Genomic DNA, 18,458 nt, shown 5'->3' with positions numbered 1-18,458 from the left:
AATTAAACTGCACATGCCAAGTTACTCACCGGTATGTATGTCCATGCATGTAAACAGAGATTTATGACAAGATGGCTCAATAGGGTTAATCTAGGACCAGCATGTACAATGGGAAGGATACAATGTCTGAGAAAATACATGTAAACATTACTGATCATGAACAGAAAAAATGTGGTTGCTACATGAAAACTAAATCAGACTTTTTGGCTGCCATGAAATGTTTCATGTAGTCGCATTGGAGACTGTACCGGTGGCAATTTCGAGCCCTGTGAAACTATCATATTTCAAAGTACATCAATGACGCCATGAAATATTCTTCATGCTCCAATGCATTATCCATGAATCGAGAGTCATGAGAATCAAGGTAAAACAATAATTAACTACAAAGTATATTCAACGAATTACAGTAGTGGTTTTGTGTAACCTGTGAATATATGGTTAAAATGTAAAACTCGCAAAAAACAATAACAAGTAAAATAAAATTGTCACGGATGAAAAGAACGCTGTTTTTTAATTTTGAAATAAGGGTCACACCAAAGAAAAAAAAAAGCAGTTTAATTTAAGTGGCAGGAAATTATTAGTAATTAGGAAAACAACAGGAAGCTTGCAGAGTTTTTGAGTGGATAAAATAATTGTATCAAGTTGATGTGCTTTTAATCAAAGTTCAAATGAAGAGTATTTATTTTATTCTGATTTGTACAATGTAAGTTTGATTTTGTAAGGATTGCCTTAATGTGCCTTAATAAAATTAATGTGTTTTCTCTTTTAAATAAAACTGAGGGTTCCCGGTCCCCCACAGCATTTTTTAAGGTCTTATCCTAGACCTCGCTGTGTATTAGCCGCTCTAACAGGCGGGGGTTTCATGAAGGCACCACCATCACTCATTGTTGCCGGGCATTTACTAACACTCCCCGAAGAGGTTTTTCAGTGTTAATCCCTAAATTGAAACAAGCTTCACTTGAATTCTGAGGCAAATGTTTATTTTAAGAACATCAAATTTTAGTGGGGCAACTATCACCTGATAGTTTCTCGACAGAAACTGTCTATTGTTTAAATAATCTATTATCTTAATTGCAGTATCCAATACAGTACATGTATATCTAAAATATACAATAACCATATCCAGTTAACTGTTAATCAAACCTATCAAAAGTGAAAATATTTTGATTTTTCATTTAAATTTGAAGGTGTTGGATGCTTTTTGTGTTTACAAAAATTATTTCTGGCATTCCATTTATAAAGCTTGTAAACATTCTAAACAAATATAATGAAACCTACATTACGATAAACTCTAGGGGCTTCTGATAAAAAAAAATGTTGTAACTACTGTTTTTTTCTTACTCAGCTAGTTTACTTGCACGTCACTTTTTAAAAATGTTTATAAAGAGTGGCTTCCAGGCTCCACTTAGTGAGAACAGTTGCATTTTAGAATTTAAGTAAAATATGATTTACATTTTAGTATGTATATAAACTAAAGCTGTACATACTCTTTAGAAATCGATATATTGTTCTTAGGTTTTTTTCTTGCTTTCCATGTATTACTTATATGTTGCCATTCAATAAAATTCAGCAATTATTACATGTATGTTCTGTCACCATCAAACATTCAAGTGGACCATATAATGTACTATTGACACAGTGTAAATGATTTGTACATTAAAGATCTGAGCAATTTTCCAATGTATTATGAAGCTGGCATTTTGCAAAAGAAAATATTATTGAAAAACTACCTTCTCTTTTTCTGAATGTTAAGGATCCCCAGCATTTTCAAAGATATTATAATTTTTAGCTCACACTTGCTCAGAACTCAGAGCTGGCATCTGCATAGCAACGTACTGGAGGCTGCCATCTGCTCTAACAGGGTGTAAATGGAGTAGTTGTTCAGCTCTAGCCATTAACTAGCTGATGCTAAAAAGTAGACATTACTATATATTTTAGTCAATGACTTCATTTTGTACATGTATGAATTAGTCTGTTCATATTTTGCCAATTATATGTATAAAGCAATTAGGAATAAAAATCATTTATTTACTGTAAACAATAGAACCCCATTTACACCACAGGACAACCTTACACAAGGGAGCTGGCATCTGCCTCAGGTTTAGCCATCTGCTCAGTATAACACAGAGCTGGCATCAATCTCAAGTGTATGACCATCTGCTCAATACATGTCAAAAGGACAGCTGAGCTGGTAAAACAGTACCAGTGGCCCATGCTGTCTGGTAAATTCTCTCAACATCATTCCATAAGAATTCACAAAATACACACTTATCATTCAGCCTTAAGGCCAATATATACTTTACTAATTTAAAAAGCTATATTGCTTAATGACGATGACCAATTTATGTAATGAATTTTCTCGTTTAGATGAAAATTATGACAATGATAGAAATGTGTTTTAATTAGTTTCCTTTTTGTACATAAGTAATAACCATGCGATTAGAAACTTAAGTAAAAAATAACTGATATCATTACATGTATGTATTTTGTGAATTTTATGGTGATGGTTTACCCAGCATCCAGGGCCACCTCTTTGCTAGCTGCCATCTGCTCAGTCTCAGTCACCAGAGTGCATGAATGTTGAAGCACATAATAATATTATGCCTACAGTTCACTGCAGTGGCTTTCATAATTCTGCTGCAGAATATCAAAGGGAGCTGGCTGGCATCTGCCAAAACTCTAGGCCTGAATATACCCTTTCTTATTTTCTTAATACTGTAGCTGTGAAATATAAAACATGGGTATGTTCATTACACAGCCTACCTGCTCAGTGCTACTCACTGCCATTAATTTTTATTTCAAACGACGTAATTGGCAGTGACAAACCTCAAAATCAAGGTTTTTAACTCTACCGTCAAAAGGCACATTATGTTTATGGGCATCTCCGTAACACAAACTAAAAACAAATGGAATGTAAAAACAGAGCTTCCCACTCAGCATGTCTAAATTGAAAAATGATAAATGATTTTTATGCACAACTACAACAAAGAATAAACCTGTTGCAAAGAAAACAATGAAGTTTACAGCTATGAATTGGGTCTAGCAACAGAATGTTTGCCAGATCATCATCTTAGCAGTTGTTTTCAGTTCCTTTTACAAATGTTGCAAAGAAACCCATTTTCCCAATTTTGCTTTTGGTATTTATATCCAAATATTTAAACTTCCTATTTTTTTTATCCTTTGACTCTATTATAGGCAACACTCTACCATTAAATATGAACTGGTTCGGAAAACAAGTCAATCAAATCAAACATACAAAAGTTGCTTAAAGTAGCAACAAAGCCTAGCTCTTTTCTGGCTAAAGTATGGTGGGTTAAAAAACAAAACAAATGACTCCTACTGTATGCAGTGACTGAAGGAGATTTTATAATTTTTAATTGACATGGATGGTCACATAGACCCAGCTTAATTGCACGTAGACATGTTGAATAGCAGTACAATTCCTTCTTAATAATTATTATATGTGACCATTCACAGACCCACAGCTACACAAACTGGTTGTAAGATAGTTAAGCCACTGAAGCAGTGATGTGCTCAAACATAATAACAACAGTTTTGCATAGCATTGTACCATCATACCTTTGTGCATTTTGCTCAAAATGCAGTGGACTAGTTGAGAAATACCTCAATGGCTTTGAGACTGTGCCCACTCCACCAGTCTGAGAAAGATTCCATCTCGATACGCTGGTGTTAACATCTCTCTTTCCTGACACTGAGTGGCTAAGACATGCAGCCTTTCCATTTCCACAGCTCTAGCTCGAGTAGTGGGAGTGTTCACAGGCCTCAATCTATCATCATTGAGTAGGACATCTTCATGAAAGGCAAAGTCAGGATCCATGCCTTCTCCACCTGCTGATTTTGCTCTTGACAGTGCTACGAACAGGGCTCCTGGATTCTTAGCTTCAAAGTCGTGTTTTCCAGGGTGAATGACAATATACCTGAATGCCTCTCCTGTGCCTACAGTCATTCCTTGACACTTGTGGATTGTGGTTCCCCATGACAGTCTTAACGGAACCTGGACACGCTTGCAACGACATAGACAGTCAGTGCACCGACTTACAGGTACAATTGGCACAAGTGTGGGGTCTTCATCCATGTAGGGTGGACCCTTATATCCTGGAAACCATACAAACACCACATCCGGTAACGGTGCAGGGTCATCCGTTGGTCTGGAACCAGCATTGTAGACAATATCCACTACTGTGCCCACTGCTCCATTGAACAAGCCCCATGTAGCCTTCAGGTTAACCGTCAGCATCACCTTGCTTTCACGGCAAAGATACAGTAGTGGCAGTAAACCACCTGCCTTATTGCTGTCAGCCTTTTGTGCATGCCTGCCATTGTCAACTGCCTTGATCCTTGCTACTGGATGGTCTGGCTCTCGGTTGCACTCTAGCAGCTTAGCTTTATTGCATTCCCATTCCAAACGATGTGTTGGGAAGACATACAGCCCTTGCTCATCCATCCTACGAAGAAGTTCTTGACCATGGCTTGTGCGCAGATTATGCCACTGGAACTTTTGTAGCCACCGCACTTGCTGGGGTGTTGTAGAGTATGTTCTCATAGACATGAGTACATCTCTCAGCTGCTCTTCAGATTCAGTTTGCCTCACAATCTGAGTTAGCTCCAAGGCACTGTCAAAACTTGTCCACACCAACCGACCATGGTTAGATGGTGCACTACGGCTATGGTCGATGTACACTGGAGTGTCACACACAGGCGGTAACTGTACATCATCTCCCATAAGCACTACTACAGGAATGGCTCCCCAAAGCTTGTCCGCGTTGGCTCCTCTGTTAACTGCATATCGTGTATGCTGTTCCATCCAGCCCAGTGTGGTTCGACCAAACATTGATCGCTCGTCGCCAATCAGAACTTTCAGATTTTCACACCTGTTCTGAATTTTCTCTAACACAGGACCTGAAGGTACAGTTAGCTCATTACAAGATCTACCACCAGTTGGGATTCCTAAAAAGCTGTGAGCAGTACTACCTTGAACAAGATAGGTAGAATTCCCAGTTGGGGTTATGACCTGCACTGCATCATTCTTTCCAAACAATTGCCGCACTAGCTTCTGAAGGCACTTGATAACATACGATTTTCCTGTTCCTGCAGTTCCAGAGACAACAAGTCGCAAAGGATGATAATCAAGCTCGTTCTCGACAAACTTGTAGAGTGTGTGCAACACTAGAATGACTAGAGCTCTTTGATTGTCATTTAAGGTCAATGGGGACACATCTGGTAATTCAAGCCCCACAGTTTCCTGTTCTTCAACTTGCTTGATGGTATCTTCAAGCCATTTCTTTGGGTCTTTACCCTCAGGAAGATTGATTGAAATACTGCTCCAGTCATACTGCTCTCCACCATCATTGTAATCAAAGTCCTTCTCTACACCGTCATATCTCTGATCCTGACCTGCATAGACATCAACCCAGTCAGGCTGTTGTTCTTCTTCAACAGCATCATCATCCACATTGTCTTCAAATACTGGTTCTTGCGGACGCTCTGCATAATGCTTTGCCTTAGAGACTTGCGCCTTCACAAATGTCGGGCACTCGTTAGTTGCCAGAAACTCCTTGAAACGATCAATCCAAGATCCAGCATCTCCTTCTACTTCTTGGACTTCAAACCAGTTTGGCCAGTGCAAGAGGAGCATAGATCTGCAGTAGTCCTCATTCAATGGCCATGTTGCATGGGTAGCACCCCCACTTACAACTGGAACCTTGCCATCCTTAGACGCAAACTGGTACCAGGAGCAATGCTGTTCTTGCGGTCTTGCAAGGTACTTATCCAAAGGGGTGCTGCGTGTCACAGTGTCACCATCACGTTCAAGGCGCCTTGACCCTGTCATTGACAAATACTTAAACTGACGGCTACAACGCCAAAGTGCTAATCCACTCAGCTCAAATGATGCCTCAGGCCCACTGATATCTCGTCTTCCCACCGTCTTTATCAGCATCTTGGCACAAATTGACTTCCCAGTTACTTGGTCGGCATCAGCAGCATCAACAGCATTAACCATGTCCTCAAAGAGGTCAGCAATAGCGCCGGTGGGTTCGCTGTCTTTGCATGCATAACCACACACATAGTCGATTATAGCTATGATGTCATCTGTGCTGGGATTGTCTGGGGATGAATTTGACAGAATCAAGCTTACATCCCCATTTGCTCTCCAGGACTGCAATTGATAAGAGGAATGCTGAATCACACGTGGGTGGTCACGTGGCATCTCAAGGCGAGGGGCTCCATTGTGATCATTAACAATTTCTGGCTCCCTGTGCAGTTTCTTCCCCGGGTGAAACTCGCTTCCAAATTCCATGCGGCACACCCTCTCGTTAGGCTGCAATCCTTGCTCAGGATGACGAGGTGTCCTCACACAGTAATCAGAACAACTGTGCAACCCAACTCGGTTCACCAAAAGCAAATGATCCTCTAGGATCGCATCTTGAGTTGATGCTATATCCATTAGCATCTTTACCAGGGGATCTTGATCATTTGGTATAGGGTCAGCTGAGCCCTCGGGAAGAGGCCAGTGATCCTTCCGGGGCTTTCCCTCTTCATCACTACCAGCTGGGTGTAATGCTGTCATGGCTAGGTTTTCATCAGCCCACTGGTTAAGTATGGCAGCACACTCATCTTCATCGTGCTCATCTCCGCGAGCTTGATACAACAGCTGGTGTGGCTGTCTGTCCTCTCTCCAGCTGAGTTGGTGCCAGTGGATTTGACCTCGGGACTTGGCAAATTCATACCGGTACCAATAGTCGGAGACACCAAACACGGGCTTTAGAATCTTGTCATGGTACGACTGAGTACACAGGTCAAAATAGTTTACCACGACATGGGTATTCTCTTGCACAGCCTTGTAGCGGGTATTGCTATCTTCAGCAAGATTAACTTCTTCCCCTGTGGTCTGCAAAATGTACTGTTCAAGTAGTCTTCTGAGTGGAGGAAAGTAAAACTTGGCACAACTTCCAGTCATGAAAAATGAAGGCAACCCTTTCTTGTCATTCACCATGAATTCAACCAAGGCTCGAAGCTCTCTCCTTCTTTGATGCCAATACTGAGCAGTGCCACGCAAATTTGCTCCAAAATACAACAGCTTGTTGCTGAATGAAGTATCACCCCTTGCTAGCCGTTCCTGTAGGTCTGCAACTGTTAACTGGGGGTCTCCTAGTTGCTGATCAACAAAGTATCTACTCTGTTCTAAGGCACGCTTCCTCATGATCATGTTGTGAACAACGAACTTCCATACTTTGTGTCTAGCAAACCTCCCGTCCTGATACCACAGCAGGTGCTCTGCCCAATCATGGAGTGTGGGACACGTTATTGGACGATTGATATGAAAATCACCTTTTCCATATGGGAACAAGCAGGGGAAAGCCATTGTAAAAAAATATGGAGTCGTAAACTCAGAGGCCGGGGTTGTGTCAGTGCTTGGCCATGGGATCACTGGTTGTTCTCTACCTCGTTGGACCCCTTCTGTTTCAGCTTCCTGAGGTTCAGATACAACTTCATTTATGGCTGCTTCTACCTGTGCTTGCACATTTACTCCTGGCTCAGGAAGAATAACCCCAGAGACTGTCGAGTCATCGGAACCATCTGTTTCACCTGCATCCAACTGCTGTGGGGCAGGACCTTGGTCGTCTATGTGTTCTGCTGTTTCAGAAAACTCAACTGTTCTCAAATTGGGCAACTCACCATCAGCTGGTAAATTCTGCAGGCGAGCATCAGCAATGACTATGTCAGCATAGGCAGGATTATTCTCTTTCAGCCAACGGAGACCACCTTCAACCCGATGTCTTCTAACCCTGAAATCTTTATGGGTGTCACCTTTCCCTTGCCTTCTCACACGTATGATGTCCACTTCTGCTGGCAGACGAGGCAGGATAGTGGCTGGTTCTTGCACTGCTTGAGGGAAAGCAATGCAGTGGCCCCTAGAAGCAATACCTTCATGCTTTAACATGTGCACATGTACAGTGGGTGCCAATCTAGCTATCAACATTTGCTCAGCATCTGACATTTCAGACAGTTCCTCAGGGACAGACATTGGATTCATGTTGTTTTCCTCTGACCAAACTTTTGGCACCTTCTTATCTCTCCTGCAGCGAGCACACATGTTCCTTGTGCATTTGCCTTCCAATCTCCGTTCATTGCAAACTTCACAACAACTGAACATATATGTCATCTGCTCCACCTCAAACTTTCGTATTGCAAAATATGCATTGTCCTCCAACTGACTTGACTCTGCTGGTGGAGGTGGTGGTAGATCTCCGACAACTTCACGCAGCCTTCTCTCTTCATCTGTTACTCTCCTTTGATTTCGCTGCTCTCTTTTCCTTCTGTCATCGTCTGTTTCATCTACACCAGGATGTGCAAACTCATAGACTACTCCTACTGCTCTTGCTCTGTCAATTAGACGACTATCCTCTAAGTGGCCATGGTTATCCATTTCAGGAACAGCCTGTTGTGTTTCCAATAAGTTACCTGCTTCCAAAACGTCTTCTATAGCAGGATTTGCCCTTTCAACATCTGGTAAAATTAATGATTACTATATAAGAGCTTCAGGATATGCTGTGAACTGCACTATCTTTAAGCTTGTAATTAAGAAAGGGGAAAATAAGGGGAAGGTAATTCACATATTTGTGCTCTGGCAAGGTTTCATTTTCAACCCCTCAATGCATTTGAATACAGGTGCTTTTGTTAAAATAGTATGTACTATTGCGCTATGAATAATAATTTCAACTGATTTTAATATACCATGTGTACTATCATCTATGTCAATTCTTTGCCTTTCAATAAATTTTAGTTGTTGGTTGATTTAAAAAAAAAAAAAGTTGTACAGTGTAACCTCGATTTAACGAACCTCGATTTAACGAAGTCCTCGATATAACAAACGATATTCTATGTCCTGGCCAAAGTTACAGTAAAATGTATGGAATAGAACCTCAATATAACAAACCTCAATATAACAAATTCTTCGATATAACGAACATAATCTGGAAGCCCAAACATAAAATCTACTTGGACAGATCAACAGTCAACAAATCCTTGTAATCCTTATGGTAAAGAAACAGCAAACTTTCAGTCAACAGCTTATTACATGTCATCGACATTGATACTATAGTATTTCAACATCAATTAACCTCTGCGCTGTCTTCTTTGAAATCCGGAAATGTTGGGTAGTGCAACATAACAAAACAAAAAACTGGTTCCTTGTTCACATAGACAATTTTCTGTATAACCTCTACGTTGCAACACTTTTAAATTCCCACCCCGAAAGAGTCGTTCTTTTTGTAAAAGCTGTGCATCTGCTCAAAAGTGAAAATAATTGATGCTGAAAGCCACCATGCTTAATGAATTGCATCTCAAAATGCAGCACTTCTGGGTGACGAAAATTGCATTGAATTGCATGAGAGAAGTCGCCTCTGTTACAAATCAATCATTAACTATGACCTCGATATAATGAACATTTTGGTCGTTTCCCCTCAAATTCGTTATATTGAGGTTTACGATATAACGAACCCTCGATTTAACAAACAAATTTGGCCGGTCCCCAGTGACTTTGTTAAATTGAGGTTCCACTATATACCCTACAACAATGAGTATCTATTGACTTCATGTACAGATTTGTATAAATTAAAATCTATGTCAACTGACTGAGAGAACCACTAAATCCCAACCCCCAACAAAAGAGTACTTAACAGAAGCTGTAGAAAAATGAAAATCTCTAATGCACCTATTGAAGTTAAGCTGGAGAGGGGGGACCTTGCGCATACCAAGGACAATTAAAATTTTGAAACTGTTTTTGGTCAAAATCCCAAACATACCAATCAGAAAATAGGTGAAATCAAATCAATCAAGCCGAACCATGTAAAGTATAGTACATGTAGTTAATGAAATGTTGGCAGGTATCGCACAGTCATGTATAAATAATTACAGTCTGCTGCAATGATACCTGTAAATGACTCGTACACATGGTGTTTTTAATTTTTAGAGAATTATAGATCGTTTTCAGTGTCACACAATAAAAAAAAAAAGGAAAACCATCCAGTGGAAAAAGCTAAGAAAGTGTTCTAGAAGATAACTACGTAAGACACTTCTCCAAGTTTTAGGCCTGTGCATTTCCCTAAACTTAAGATATTTGTTGAAATGATTCGCAGAAATTTACAGGGCCAAATATGAAAACACCATGTTGGTGTACATCCCTAGTACACCAATGTGACGTTTGAAAAATAGTGTAAACATTTGGAACTTGCTTTGGCTATCTAAGCGACTGATTATCCAGTGTCTGATCTAGAGCACGCCATTGCAGGATTGCCGCAGTTCGACAAAAGATGTTCCCCAAATGTTCGTCACGTGGGTCATTTTTGTGCAGCAAACATCTGCAGCTACTGACTTGTAATTTTCCTTTGTTTCCTAAGTTTTTTGTAAACTTTGTGTGATTTAAAGTTTCATAGAATTGACAATATAAAACAGTGTGCGTTTTAAGAATGTTTATGACACAAACAAATAAAAATGGCTAAAAGAGGCTGAGATGAGATTCCTGGGAACAAGTAGAATGATACTTACAGGAGGGTCAATTTATAAAAATGCATGTGCTCTTTGCAAACCCATTATTTTTCACGCTTGATTGATGAAACGTGATGTGTTATTCCGGTTGTTTTCTTTGTCATTCTGCTATATTATTGTCATGTCAAAGCAGAAAAGAATATTATTCTTTGTTCAAGACAAAAAAAAGAGAAAAACACAGACCCCAAACGGAAACCAGCAGAATCGATAACGTTGACGAAGATAAATTGAGTGATACTGATGAACATGAACCTTTTGTCGAACCAAAAGCCAAAGCAGCAAGGAGAAACTTTCAATCTACCTGGTTTGAAAAATTCAAGTGGTTGCGACACAAAAAACAGTGTGTCCCCCAAAAAACTGGAATGTCCCCTAGAAAATTGTTGACTGGGACAGGATGTCCCCCTTAAGTGAAATCCTAGATCAGAGACTGTTATCAGTCCCGAACAAACAAGCATTTATATAAGCACTTTTCCTAATGCTCTAACTTCTAAAAATGTTCAAAATCATGTGATACGTATATATTTTTCAACAAACTCGATCATAGCCTTGTGTCATACACCTCCATAACTGTGAGATTCAAAATGTTCTGGTTTCCAAATGAAGCAGGCTATTGAGCTGTAAAAGTGTAAAAAGATATAAATATACCAGTCCTCTTATGCCTGATGAGGATAAAAACTTTGGTGGCTCTTTAGTTTTGAATTTTAGGAAGTGATGAATCATTGAATTATAGGGCTCAAAGAACTGTTTTCTGTAGATTCTGATATGGCCACAATGTTTTTAAAGTAATTTTAGTTTGTAATAAAAATTTTTTTGTTTCACCTTTGTTGAAACAAATGATTGCAATTCAATTTTCATACATGCCAACTGTCAAACTTGAAAATTAGAAAAAGCATGTAATCTTTTACTGATCAATTTTTTTTCATATAGACCTATGATTCTACTTTTTTCCAAACTCGAAAGTTTATCACCAATTTATTTATCTGCAAATATTACTCCTAAGCAATGCCATCAATGCTATGATTAAACCTTGGACCAATGCTCACATGTTCACAACACCCTGATAATCTTCTAGATTAGCAGATTATAGCAATTCTTTATCAAACATTCAGAGCAATTTTTACAGTTTCATGTGATATCTTTTTTTGTTTGTGATGACCCACTTGTTTGACTTCTGAAGTGATTTCCTGTGTATTTCTCGAGAAAATGGAACATTTATGAGAAAAGAACAACTACATAAATTTTCAGTTTTGGGATACTTGGCTTCTCACGGTAACAACGACAAACCTGCAAAACCACTGATCTATGCATCATGAATGGCATTTTACATAAAAGCACATTTGGAAATGGCACAAATCAACAAACAAATCAACAATAAGAGCTTATCCCTCTGACATTGTCATGTTTGTTTTGTCCTCAGACTTTGTTGCATAAGCAATAGAAGATTGCAGAATGCATTAGCAAAAACTGTGTTTTTCCACCTTAAATTACTTAGCTACCACACTATACATGACATGTGTACCTGTATTAGTAACCGCTGTTGCAATGGGACTAAGGTTTAGATTTCCAATGCTATTTTCTGCTACAGCATGGTCATGAACATGGCATTCTACAAAGAGAGAAAGATCCACTAAATTCATTGCTAATTACCAAACTGTAATTTGCCGTCAGAAGGGTAAATACTAAAGAATAAAAGTAAAAGTGCTCAGAAAAGTTTGGGGTATGCTTTTAAAGTGATGAGTTGAGTAATGAGCTGCGACAATACGTTAGACATCTATTGAGTGACATCTAAGACATCTAATGGGTGATTATACAAAATACCCATACCCTACCATGGGCAGCATGAACATTTTAACCCTACACTCCCTTCGAAAATTACAGAATGCTCTTCCCCCAATTGCCCTCCGAATTCCAAAATCGTTCAGTAACCCACACCCCCTTTTTTCCCCCAGATTTCCACTTTTCACATGTATTTCAGCCATCTGAATTGCGAACCTCTCCACTACTTCCAACGCAGGAGATTTTATACTTCGACATTGTCCAAGAATTTTTTTTCTCATAATATTCAGGCAAACAACTGTCTACAGGGCTGGAAATTTCATCTGATACGATCGCACGCATTTTTCACTAAATGTTGGGCGACAAAAAATCTTCCTCTTCAGTCGCAATTTTGCATCCTCCGCATATTCTGAGCTTTTTTCCGTATAAAATAGAAACATTGTTTCATATAGCAATAAATCAGCTGCTTACCATCCCCACAAGTACAAATTCCGAAGAGATTGATTATTCTGAAGTAGTTTTTCCCCAAAGCACGCCACTTCGTTCATGACGAACTTTAACCTCCAGGCGTTCCAACCAAAATAATGCCTGGTTACTAAGTTACGCAATTACCGCGAACGCCACAACGAATTTCTTCACGCAAAATTCTACCGAAAACCTGTGTTAAATGAAGAAATACCTGTCAACAAATACTAGAAACATATCAAGCATATGTCAAAGCTGGTGGGCATGATGTTTAGTAAGTTTATTTTATTGAAGGGCTCAAATTGTGGGTAAGACTTCGAAGTGCTTTTCCTTTCACTGTTGTTTGGTACTCAGGAAAGACTTTTTAACCTGGGCTTTTTAACCGTATTATTTGATAAAATTTCCGCATAATCCAGTGTGGTTTCCATATGAAATTTCCCCGTAAATTTCTTATTTTTTCTGCAACCCGTCAGATGGCATATGAATGATATTCACTAGATCAGTTCCCATCGCATTGGGTTCTCTGGCTCATTGTAAACAAATATAGCGGGCGGGCTCTTATTTTTTATTTATTTTTTTTTTTAATTTAACCTCGAATTTAGAGTAGCTTGTTAGCTAATACCTTCGAGAGAAATAAATATTAGAAAGAAAAAGTAAATAGATAAAATAAAATGAAATACAATTACAATTCTACAATTCTATGGCAAACGATTAATCTGACAAGAAATTTATCAACGTTAAAAGCCTTCGTGGTATAGGTATGGATATTTTCTGGAATCACCCATTTCGTATATAAATATAGGAATTAAGGCTTAATGTTGTTTAGATCATTTTAGTACCATAATTTGGTGATCTCTTTTAACAGGGGGTCTTCGACTATTTTGCATTTCATCCTTAGCTTCTGTTTTTGTATGCCATAAATTGTAATAAGATAAATAAAAAGTTGTTGGTGAGTCACACAAAAAAAGAAACAGTACAGAGTATTTAGCATCAAATAGATGAGAGTCAACCAACAAAATGAAATATAATTTGCAGTTGTATATTCCGGGAAATTGCTTGAAAAATTCCCAATAATTTTTGGTCAAAATCCCAAATTTAGGGATTGGGAAATAGGTGAAATAAAATGAAGTATCCCCTCCCAGAGAGAATTACTGGGTTAAGAGAACTGCTTTATGTAGTATTACTTTGTAATGATTAAAACATTTATTTTGTTCACCTTTGTTGTAACAAATGATCACATTTTACAAAGCGCATGTGGTTTAGCGTGGTCTGTACTCTTATCAACAATGATACGCATCATCGCAGTCGTCAAAATGTTGTGGACTCACAAGGTGCAGCCGAGTGAGTCCAAGGCATTTTGTGACACAGATGTGAGCAGGGCTGTCTGGACTCTTATCAACAATGGCAAATTAACCAATCAGATTACGAGATTAGTAGCAATTGTGGTAAAATTCAATTTACATGCATGCCAACTATCAAACTTAAAAATTAAAAAAAAAACATGTAATCCTTTAGTGATCATACAGACCTATGATTATACTCTTTTCCAAACTAGAAAGTTCTTTATCTGCTAGTATTACTCTTATGTAACAGGGTCAATTCTATGGTGAAACCTTGGAACAAAAAAAAAAGTCTGGTTGCTCAGAGCAAGTAAATTTTGTTCTTGGGCAAGTGAAAATAGAAGTTCAGTGGCCCGGTGGGCAAGTGAAATTAGCCCCAGCAGTCTTGTGAGTCTGACTAAAAATGTCAGCTTGATAAATGATAATTTCCAGTCAGAAGCTATTTCAAAACTTAAGACTGCAAAATTAGTTAAACATTGAGTTACAAGCATGGATTAGTTAAGAATCCAAGCATACTTAGTTTGCATTAGTACTCTGATTGCCATACTGGCCACCATGTGGGTAAGTAGCATTTTAGTTAGAGCAAGTGAAAACTGAAATTCTCTAGCCCACTGGGCAAGTGGATTTCAGTCTTTTTCCTGCCCTGTGACACATGTTAACACCATTCTGATACTTCTGAACTTATTTCCTGTCATATTTTGTGCAATTTGGCCAAGTACTTCTTGAGAAACTTGGGAAATAAGCACATTTCCATTAAAAAATCCACTAAATCATAGACTCTCAATTTTTGGACACGCATGATTGCTACATTTAATTGGGTTATCATGGTATCAATGAAAAGCCTGCCAACAGTCATTCTGCAAATATGCATGGTGACTTTTATGAAAAAGATAGCACAGAAGGGAATGGCATATGACTAGCTTATCGCTTTATCACTGTCATGTTAGTTAAATGTGCTCAGGTTTTGCCACATAAGCAATAAAAGATTCTAGAGTGCAAGCAAAACCTATGTTTGACAACCTTAAATTGCTAAGCTGTCCCGGTATTCATGACATGTGTACCTGTATTAGTAACTACTGTTGTAATAGGAACAATATTTTGATTTCCAATGTCATTTTCTGCAGCTACATGGTCATGAGCGTGACATTCTACAAAGAAAATTCATTGGCAATTACACTCTAACTGTAAACCACATCCCTCAGGGAAGTAAGTCTAAAGCATAAACATAAAAATGCTCAAACAAGTTTGTTGTACATTGTTCATGTATACTTTTAAAGTGATAAGGTGAGTGATGGGCTCTGACAAAACTAGATTGTATGACGCTATAACCAGTCAGAGGCATCTATTTTCATATATCCTGGCTTCAAATGTCATATAGAAAGTGAGGCTTAGTGTTGTTTAGTGGTTGGTGAGTCACACAAAAAAAAGCAGTACAGAATATTAAGCAGCAAATCAATGGCAGTAAACCTATGAAATAAAATATAATTTACAGTATTTTAAATTCCTCCAGGAAACTAATTGAAAAATTCCAAACAATATCTAGCCAAAATCCCAAATTAAGGTAGGGATACAAAAATGGGTGTAATCAAATCAAATAATATCCCTCTTTAAGCAAGCTGTACCCCTGTAGGTACTGTATTTGTTTAAAAGCTGTTTACAATTAATTTTTTTTCTCTTTTTTTGTAATTAAGTTGAACCTCCCGTAAGGGACCACCCAAAATGTCAACCCTAGGTGGCTGCTTATGGGACGTGGTTGCTCACGAGAGCTCAAAACATATTGGCTCAAAATTTGGCCTTATTAGGATATGTTAACTGCAGTCGGATCTCATTTCTAATTTTCTGTAATAAATATCATAACACATTTAAGGTCGTCTAATTTTACTTTTCACTGCAGAACCATAGCTAAAATGACAAAAAAACCAAGAAAGTAATGCTGTTTAGTTCACCTTTGCTGTAACAAATGATTTCCTTTGAATTTTTTTGCATGCTAAACTATGGTATAACTAAAACCAACCGCAGCTCAAAATTGAACATTTGAAAAAGTAATCTGTTAATGATAATTTTTTAATGGTAGTCTATGATTCGATCTGTTTAGCTGCCACAGTACAGAGACATGTGTACCTGCATTAGTAACCACTGTTGCAATGGGAACAGGGGATAGATTTCCAATGTTAATTTCTACAGCACCATGGTCTACCAAGGAAAAAAGACCCAATAAATTGTTTGGTAACTACCCAAATGTAAAGCACGTCGCTCAGGGGAGTAAATGCCAAAGCATGAAAGAAAATATGCTAAAAAAATTTTCGTATATATGCCTGCTTTTAAAGTGACAAGGTAAGTGCTGAGCTCTGACAAAAGATTTGCATTGCTGGATTGTGTGACATGCTAACCAGTTAAAAACATCTATTTTCATATACCGTATCCTGGTTTAAAGTAAACTTTGGGGTAAATGGTTCGCGAGTCACACAAATAAGAAATAGTACAGAATATTTAGCCGCAAATAAATGAGAGTAAACCCACGAAACAAAATATAGGTTGCTGTACCGTAAATTCCGAGACTTGAAATTGCTTGAAAAATCCACGAGAAACCAAATGGACAGAAACCAAAACCACAATCGGTAAACAAACAATCGACAGCCCAGAATGCCTCTTCCGGGACAATGTAGCAGAAGCATCTTCTATTTCACAGCCAATTAACTTTCTATGGCTTGACTATATGCCCATTTCAACCATTTCGAACTTGTGTAATGATCGCCCGAGCGGCCATTAAATGTGTGTGACGTAACCACTACCTAGAGTTGCCAAGCAACATTAAAGGATTATTTTACCTGGAAATCTTCTCGCCTCCTGCTGCTCCACGCATGAATTTCGTCTTATTTCTCGCAGCCGTTCCCTCTCTATTTCTCGCCGCTCCTCTGTACTTTTCCTTCTTATTTCCCGATGCCGTTCTCTCTCTCGAGCACTCTCCTCTTCACTCCTGTTCCTTCTTATTCCTCGTAGCCTCTGTAATTCTGCTTCCCTTTCTTTCTCCGTTCTGTTGTTTCTGATTTCTCGCTTTCTTTGTAGGTCTGTTTCACGCTCTTCTTCCGTTCTGTTGCTTCTTAGTTCTCGCAGTCTTTGCATTTCACTTTCACGCTCTTCCTCCGTTCTGTTGCTTCTCATTTCTCGCAGTCTTTGCGCTTCATTTTCACGCTCTTCTTCCGTTCTGTTGCTTCTTAGTTCTCGCAGTCTTTGCACCTCACTTTCACGCTCTTCCTCCGTTCTGTTGCTTCTCGCTTCTCGTCGTTGTTTCAACTCTGCTTCGCGCTGCTCTTGAGTTCTGTTTCGTCTCCTTTCCCTTTGTCGTTCACGGTCTCTTTCTCTCTTCTTCCGTTTCTACTCTTCGTTCATAGTTCTTCCAGGCATCATGCAACCTTGACTGCAACCGTAATCAAAATTAAAGATCTTCTAAAGATATGCCAAAAACAACAATACAGAGCAACAAGCAGCTCTAAACAAATTAAAAATAAACACTCAACTTAACTTTCAGTTATCTCTCCAAAGATGTTTGACTTAAATAACTGCGTAGCCACCAATGTGGTCCTGACCACAGCTATGTATGTCAAACCTGTTTTAGATTTAAACCGGCGAAAATTGCAGGAGAAAATATTTTTCCAACCGCTTTCCACCTTCACACGGCAAGTGTCAACTAACCTAAAGACTTCAAGTTGACGCAGCATGCCGTGTAGCCGCGTTGAGCCACAGAAAGCCCGCGAAAAATAAAGCCTCGTTTTCGTGTCCCATTTGTGTCCGCCATGTTGCGCGACTCCGTCGTCGTCGCCGTCGTGCGTACGCGCCCACGAGCAATACCGCTAGCCATGATAACCATGAGAAAATCCTTCATGGGTTTCCTTTTGTTCCCTATATGGGTATGGGGCTCCGCTTGGCGGCCCTTTGGGCCGCCGGAGCTCCGCTATAAAATGACGAATGATACATACTCGAGCGCCTATTTCGAGGATCTGTAAGTTTCTTGTCAAAAATCGACACTATCAGCTTAATATTTAGTTAATTGATTTTAATTGATGTTTACCTAGGTGCTTACTGTTTATTTATCCCCTGAAAATATTTCTCGTTTCTATACGGAACCACAATTTTAGCACAAATTAGCCCTACACACCTGTCAAGAAAGCCGCCATCTTGGATTTACCCATGATGCAATGTGAATGATACCGTTGGTTGTTTATGTAGGTTTTCATGTAATCCTAACACAAATTTCTACTTCTAACAACTTCGAGGAGAAATACAAATGTTTTTCTTTTTTTCAAATAT

General features: G+C 38.9%; 1 protein-coding gene across 3 annotated transcripts; it reads right to left on the bottom strand.

Moving 5' to 3' along the window:
- Positions 1-1,161: 1,161 nt before the first annotated feature.
- LOC149101049 (uncharacterized) lies at positions 1,162-18,100 on the bottom strand. 3 transcript variants are annotated; one of them, XM_089276167.1, is made up of 3 exons: positions 16,979-18,100; positions 12,089-12,175; positions 1,162-8,529 (listed from the first exon to the last, which is right to left on the bottom strand). In XM_089276167.1, exons 1-3 carry the CDS (start codon positions 17,310-17,312, stop codon positions 3,626-3,628), a joined length of 5,325 nt encoding a protein of 1,774 aa, XP_089132293.1. In that variant the 5' UTR covers positions 17,313-18,100; the 3' UTR covers positions 1,162-3,625. The 3 variants fall into 3 exon arrangements, 2 of the variants coding, with proteins under 2 accessions (XP_089132293.1, XP_089132294.1); XM_089276168.1 differs by lacking the exon at positions 16,979-18,100 and adding an exon at positions 16,695-16,817; XR_016203074.1 differs by lacking the exons at positions 1,162-8,529; positions 16,979-18,100 and adding an exon at positions 12,817-13,211.
- Between the last annotated feature and the right edge of the window lie 358 nt (positions 18,101-18,458).

The sequence above is a fragment of the Orbicella faveolata genome, unplaced genomic scaffold, assembly GCF_042242905.1.
Source record: "Orbicella faveolata isolate gen_17 unplaced genomic scaffold, um_ofav_v1 contig_4, whole genome shotgun sequence".
Taxonomy (NCBI): Eukaryota; Metazoa; Cnidaria; class Anthozoa; order Scleractinia; family Merulinidae; genus Orbicella; species Orbicella faveolata.
This window is presented reverse-complemented; position numbering and strand designations above follow the sequence as displayed.

What these genes read in the sequence shown, in the direction of transcription:
- LOC149101049 (XM_089276167.1), bottom strand. Translation starts at nt 17,312, where the DNA reads ATGAGAAGCAACAGAACGGAGGAAGAGCGTGAAAGTGAAATGCAAAGA. An exon ending in GGAGGCGAGAAGATTTCCAG is followed by an intron (nt 12,176 to 16,978) that starts GTAAAATAATCC and finishes CTCTCTTTGTAG; the next exon opens with AATGCCATGTTCATGACCAT. An exon ending in AACAGCGGTTACTAATACAG is followed by an intron (nt 8,530 to 12,088) that starts GTACACATGTCA and finishes TAATTTTACCAG; the next exon opens with ATGTTGAAAGGGCAAATCCT.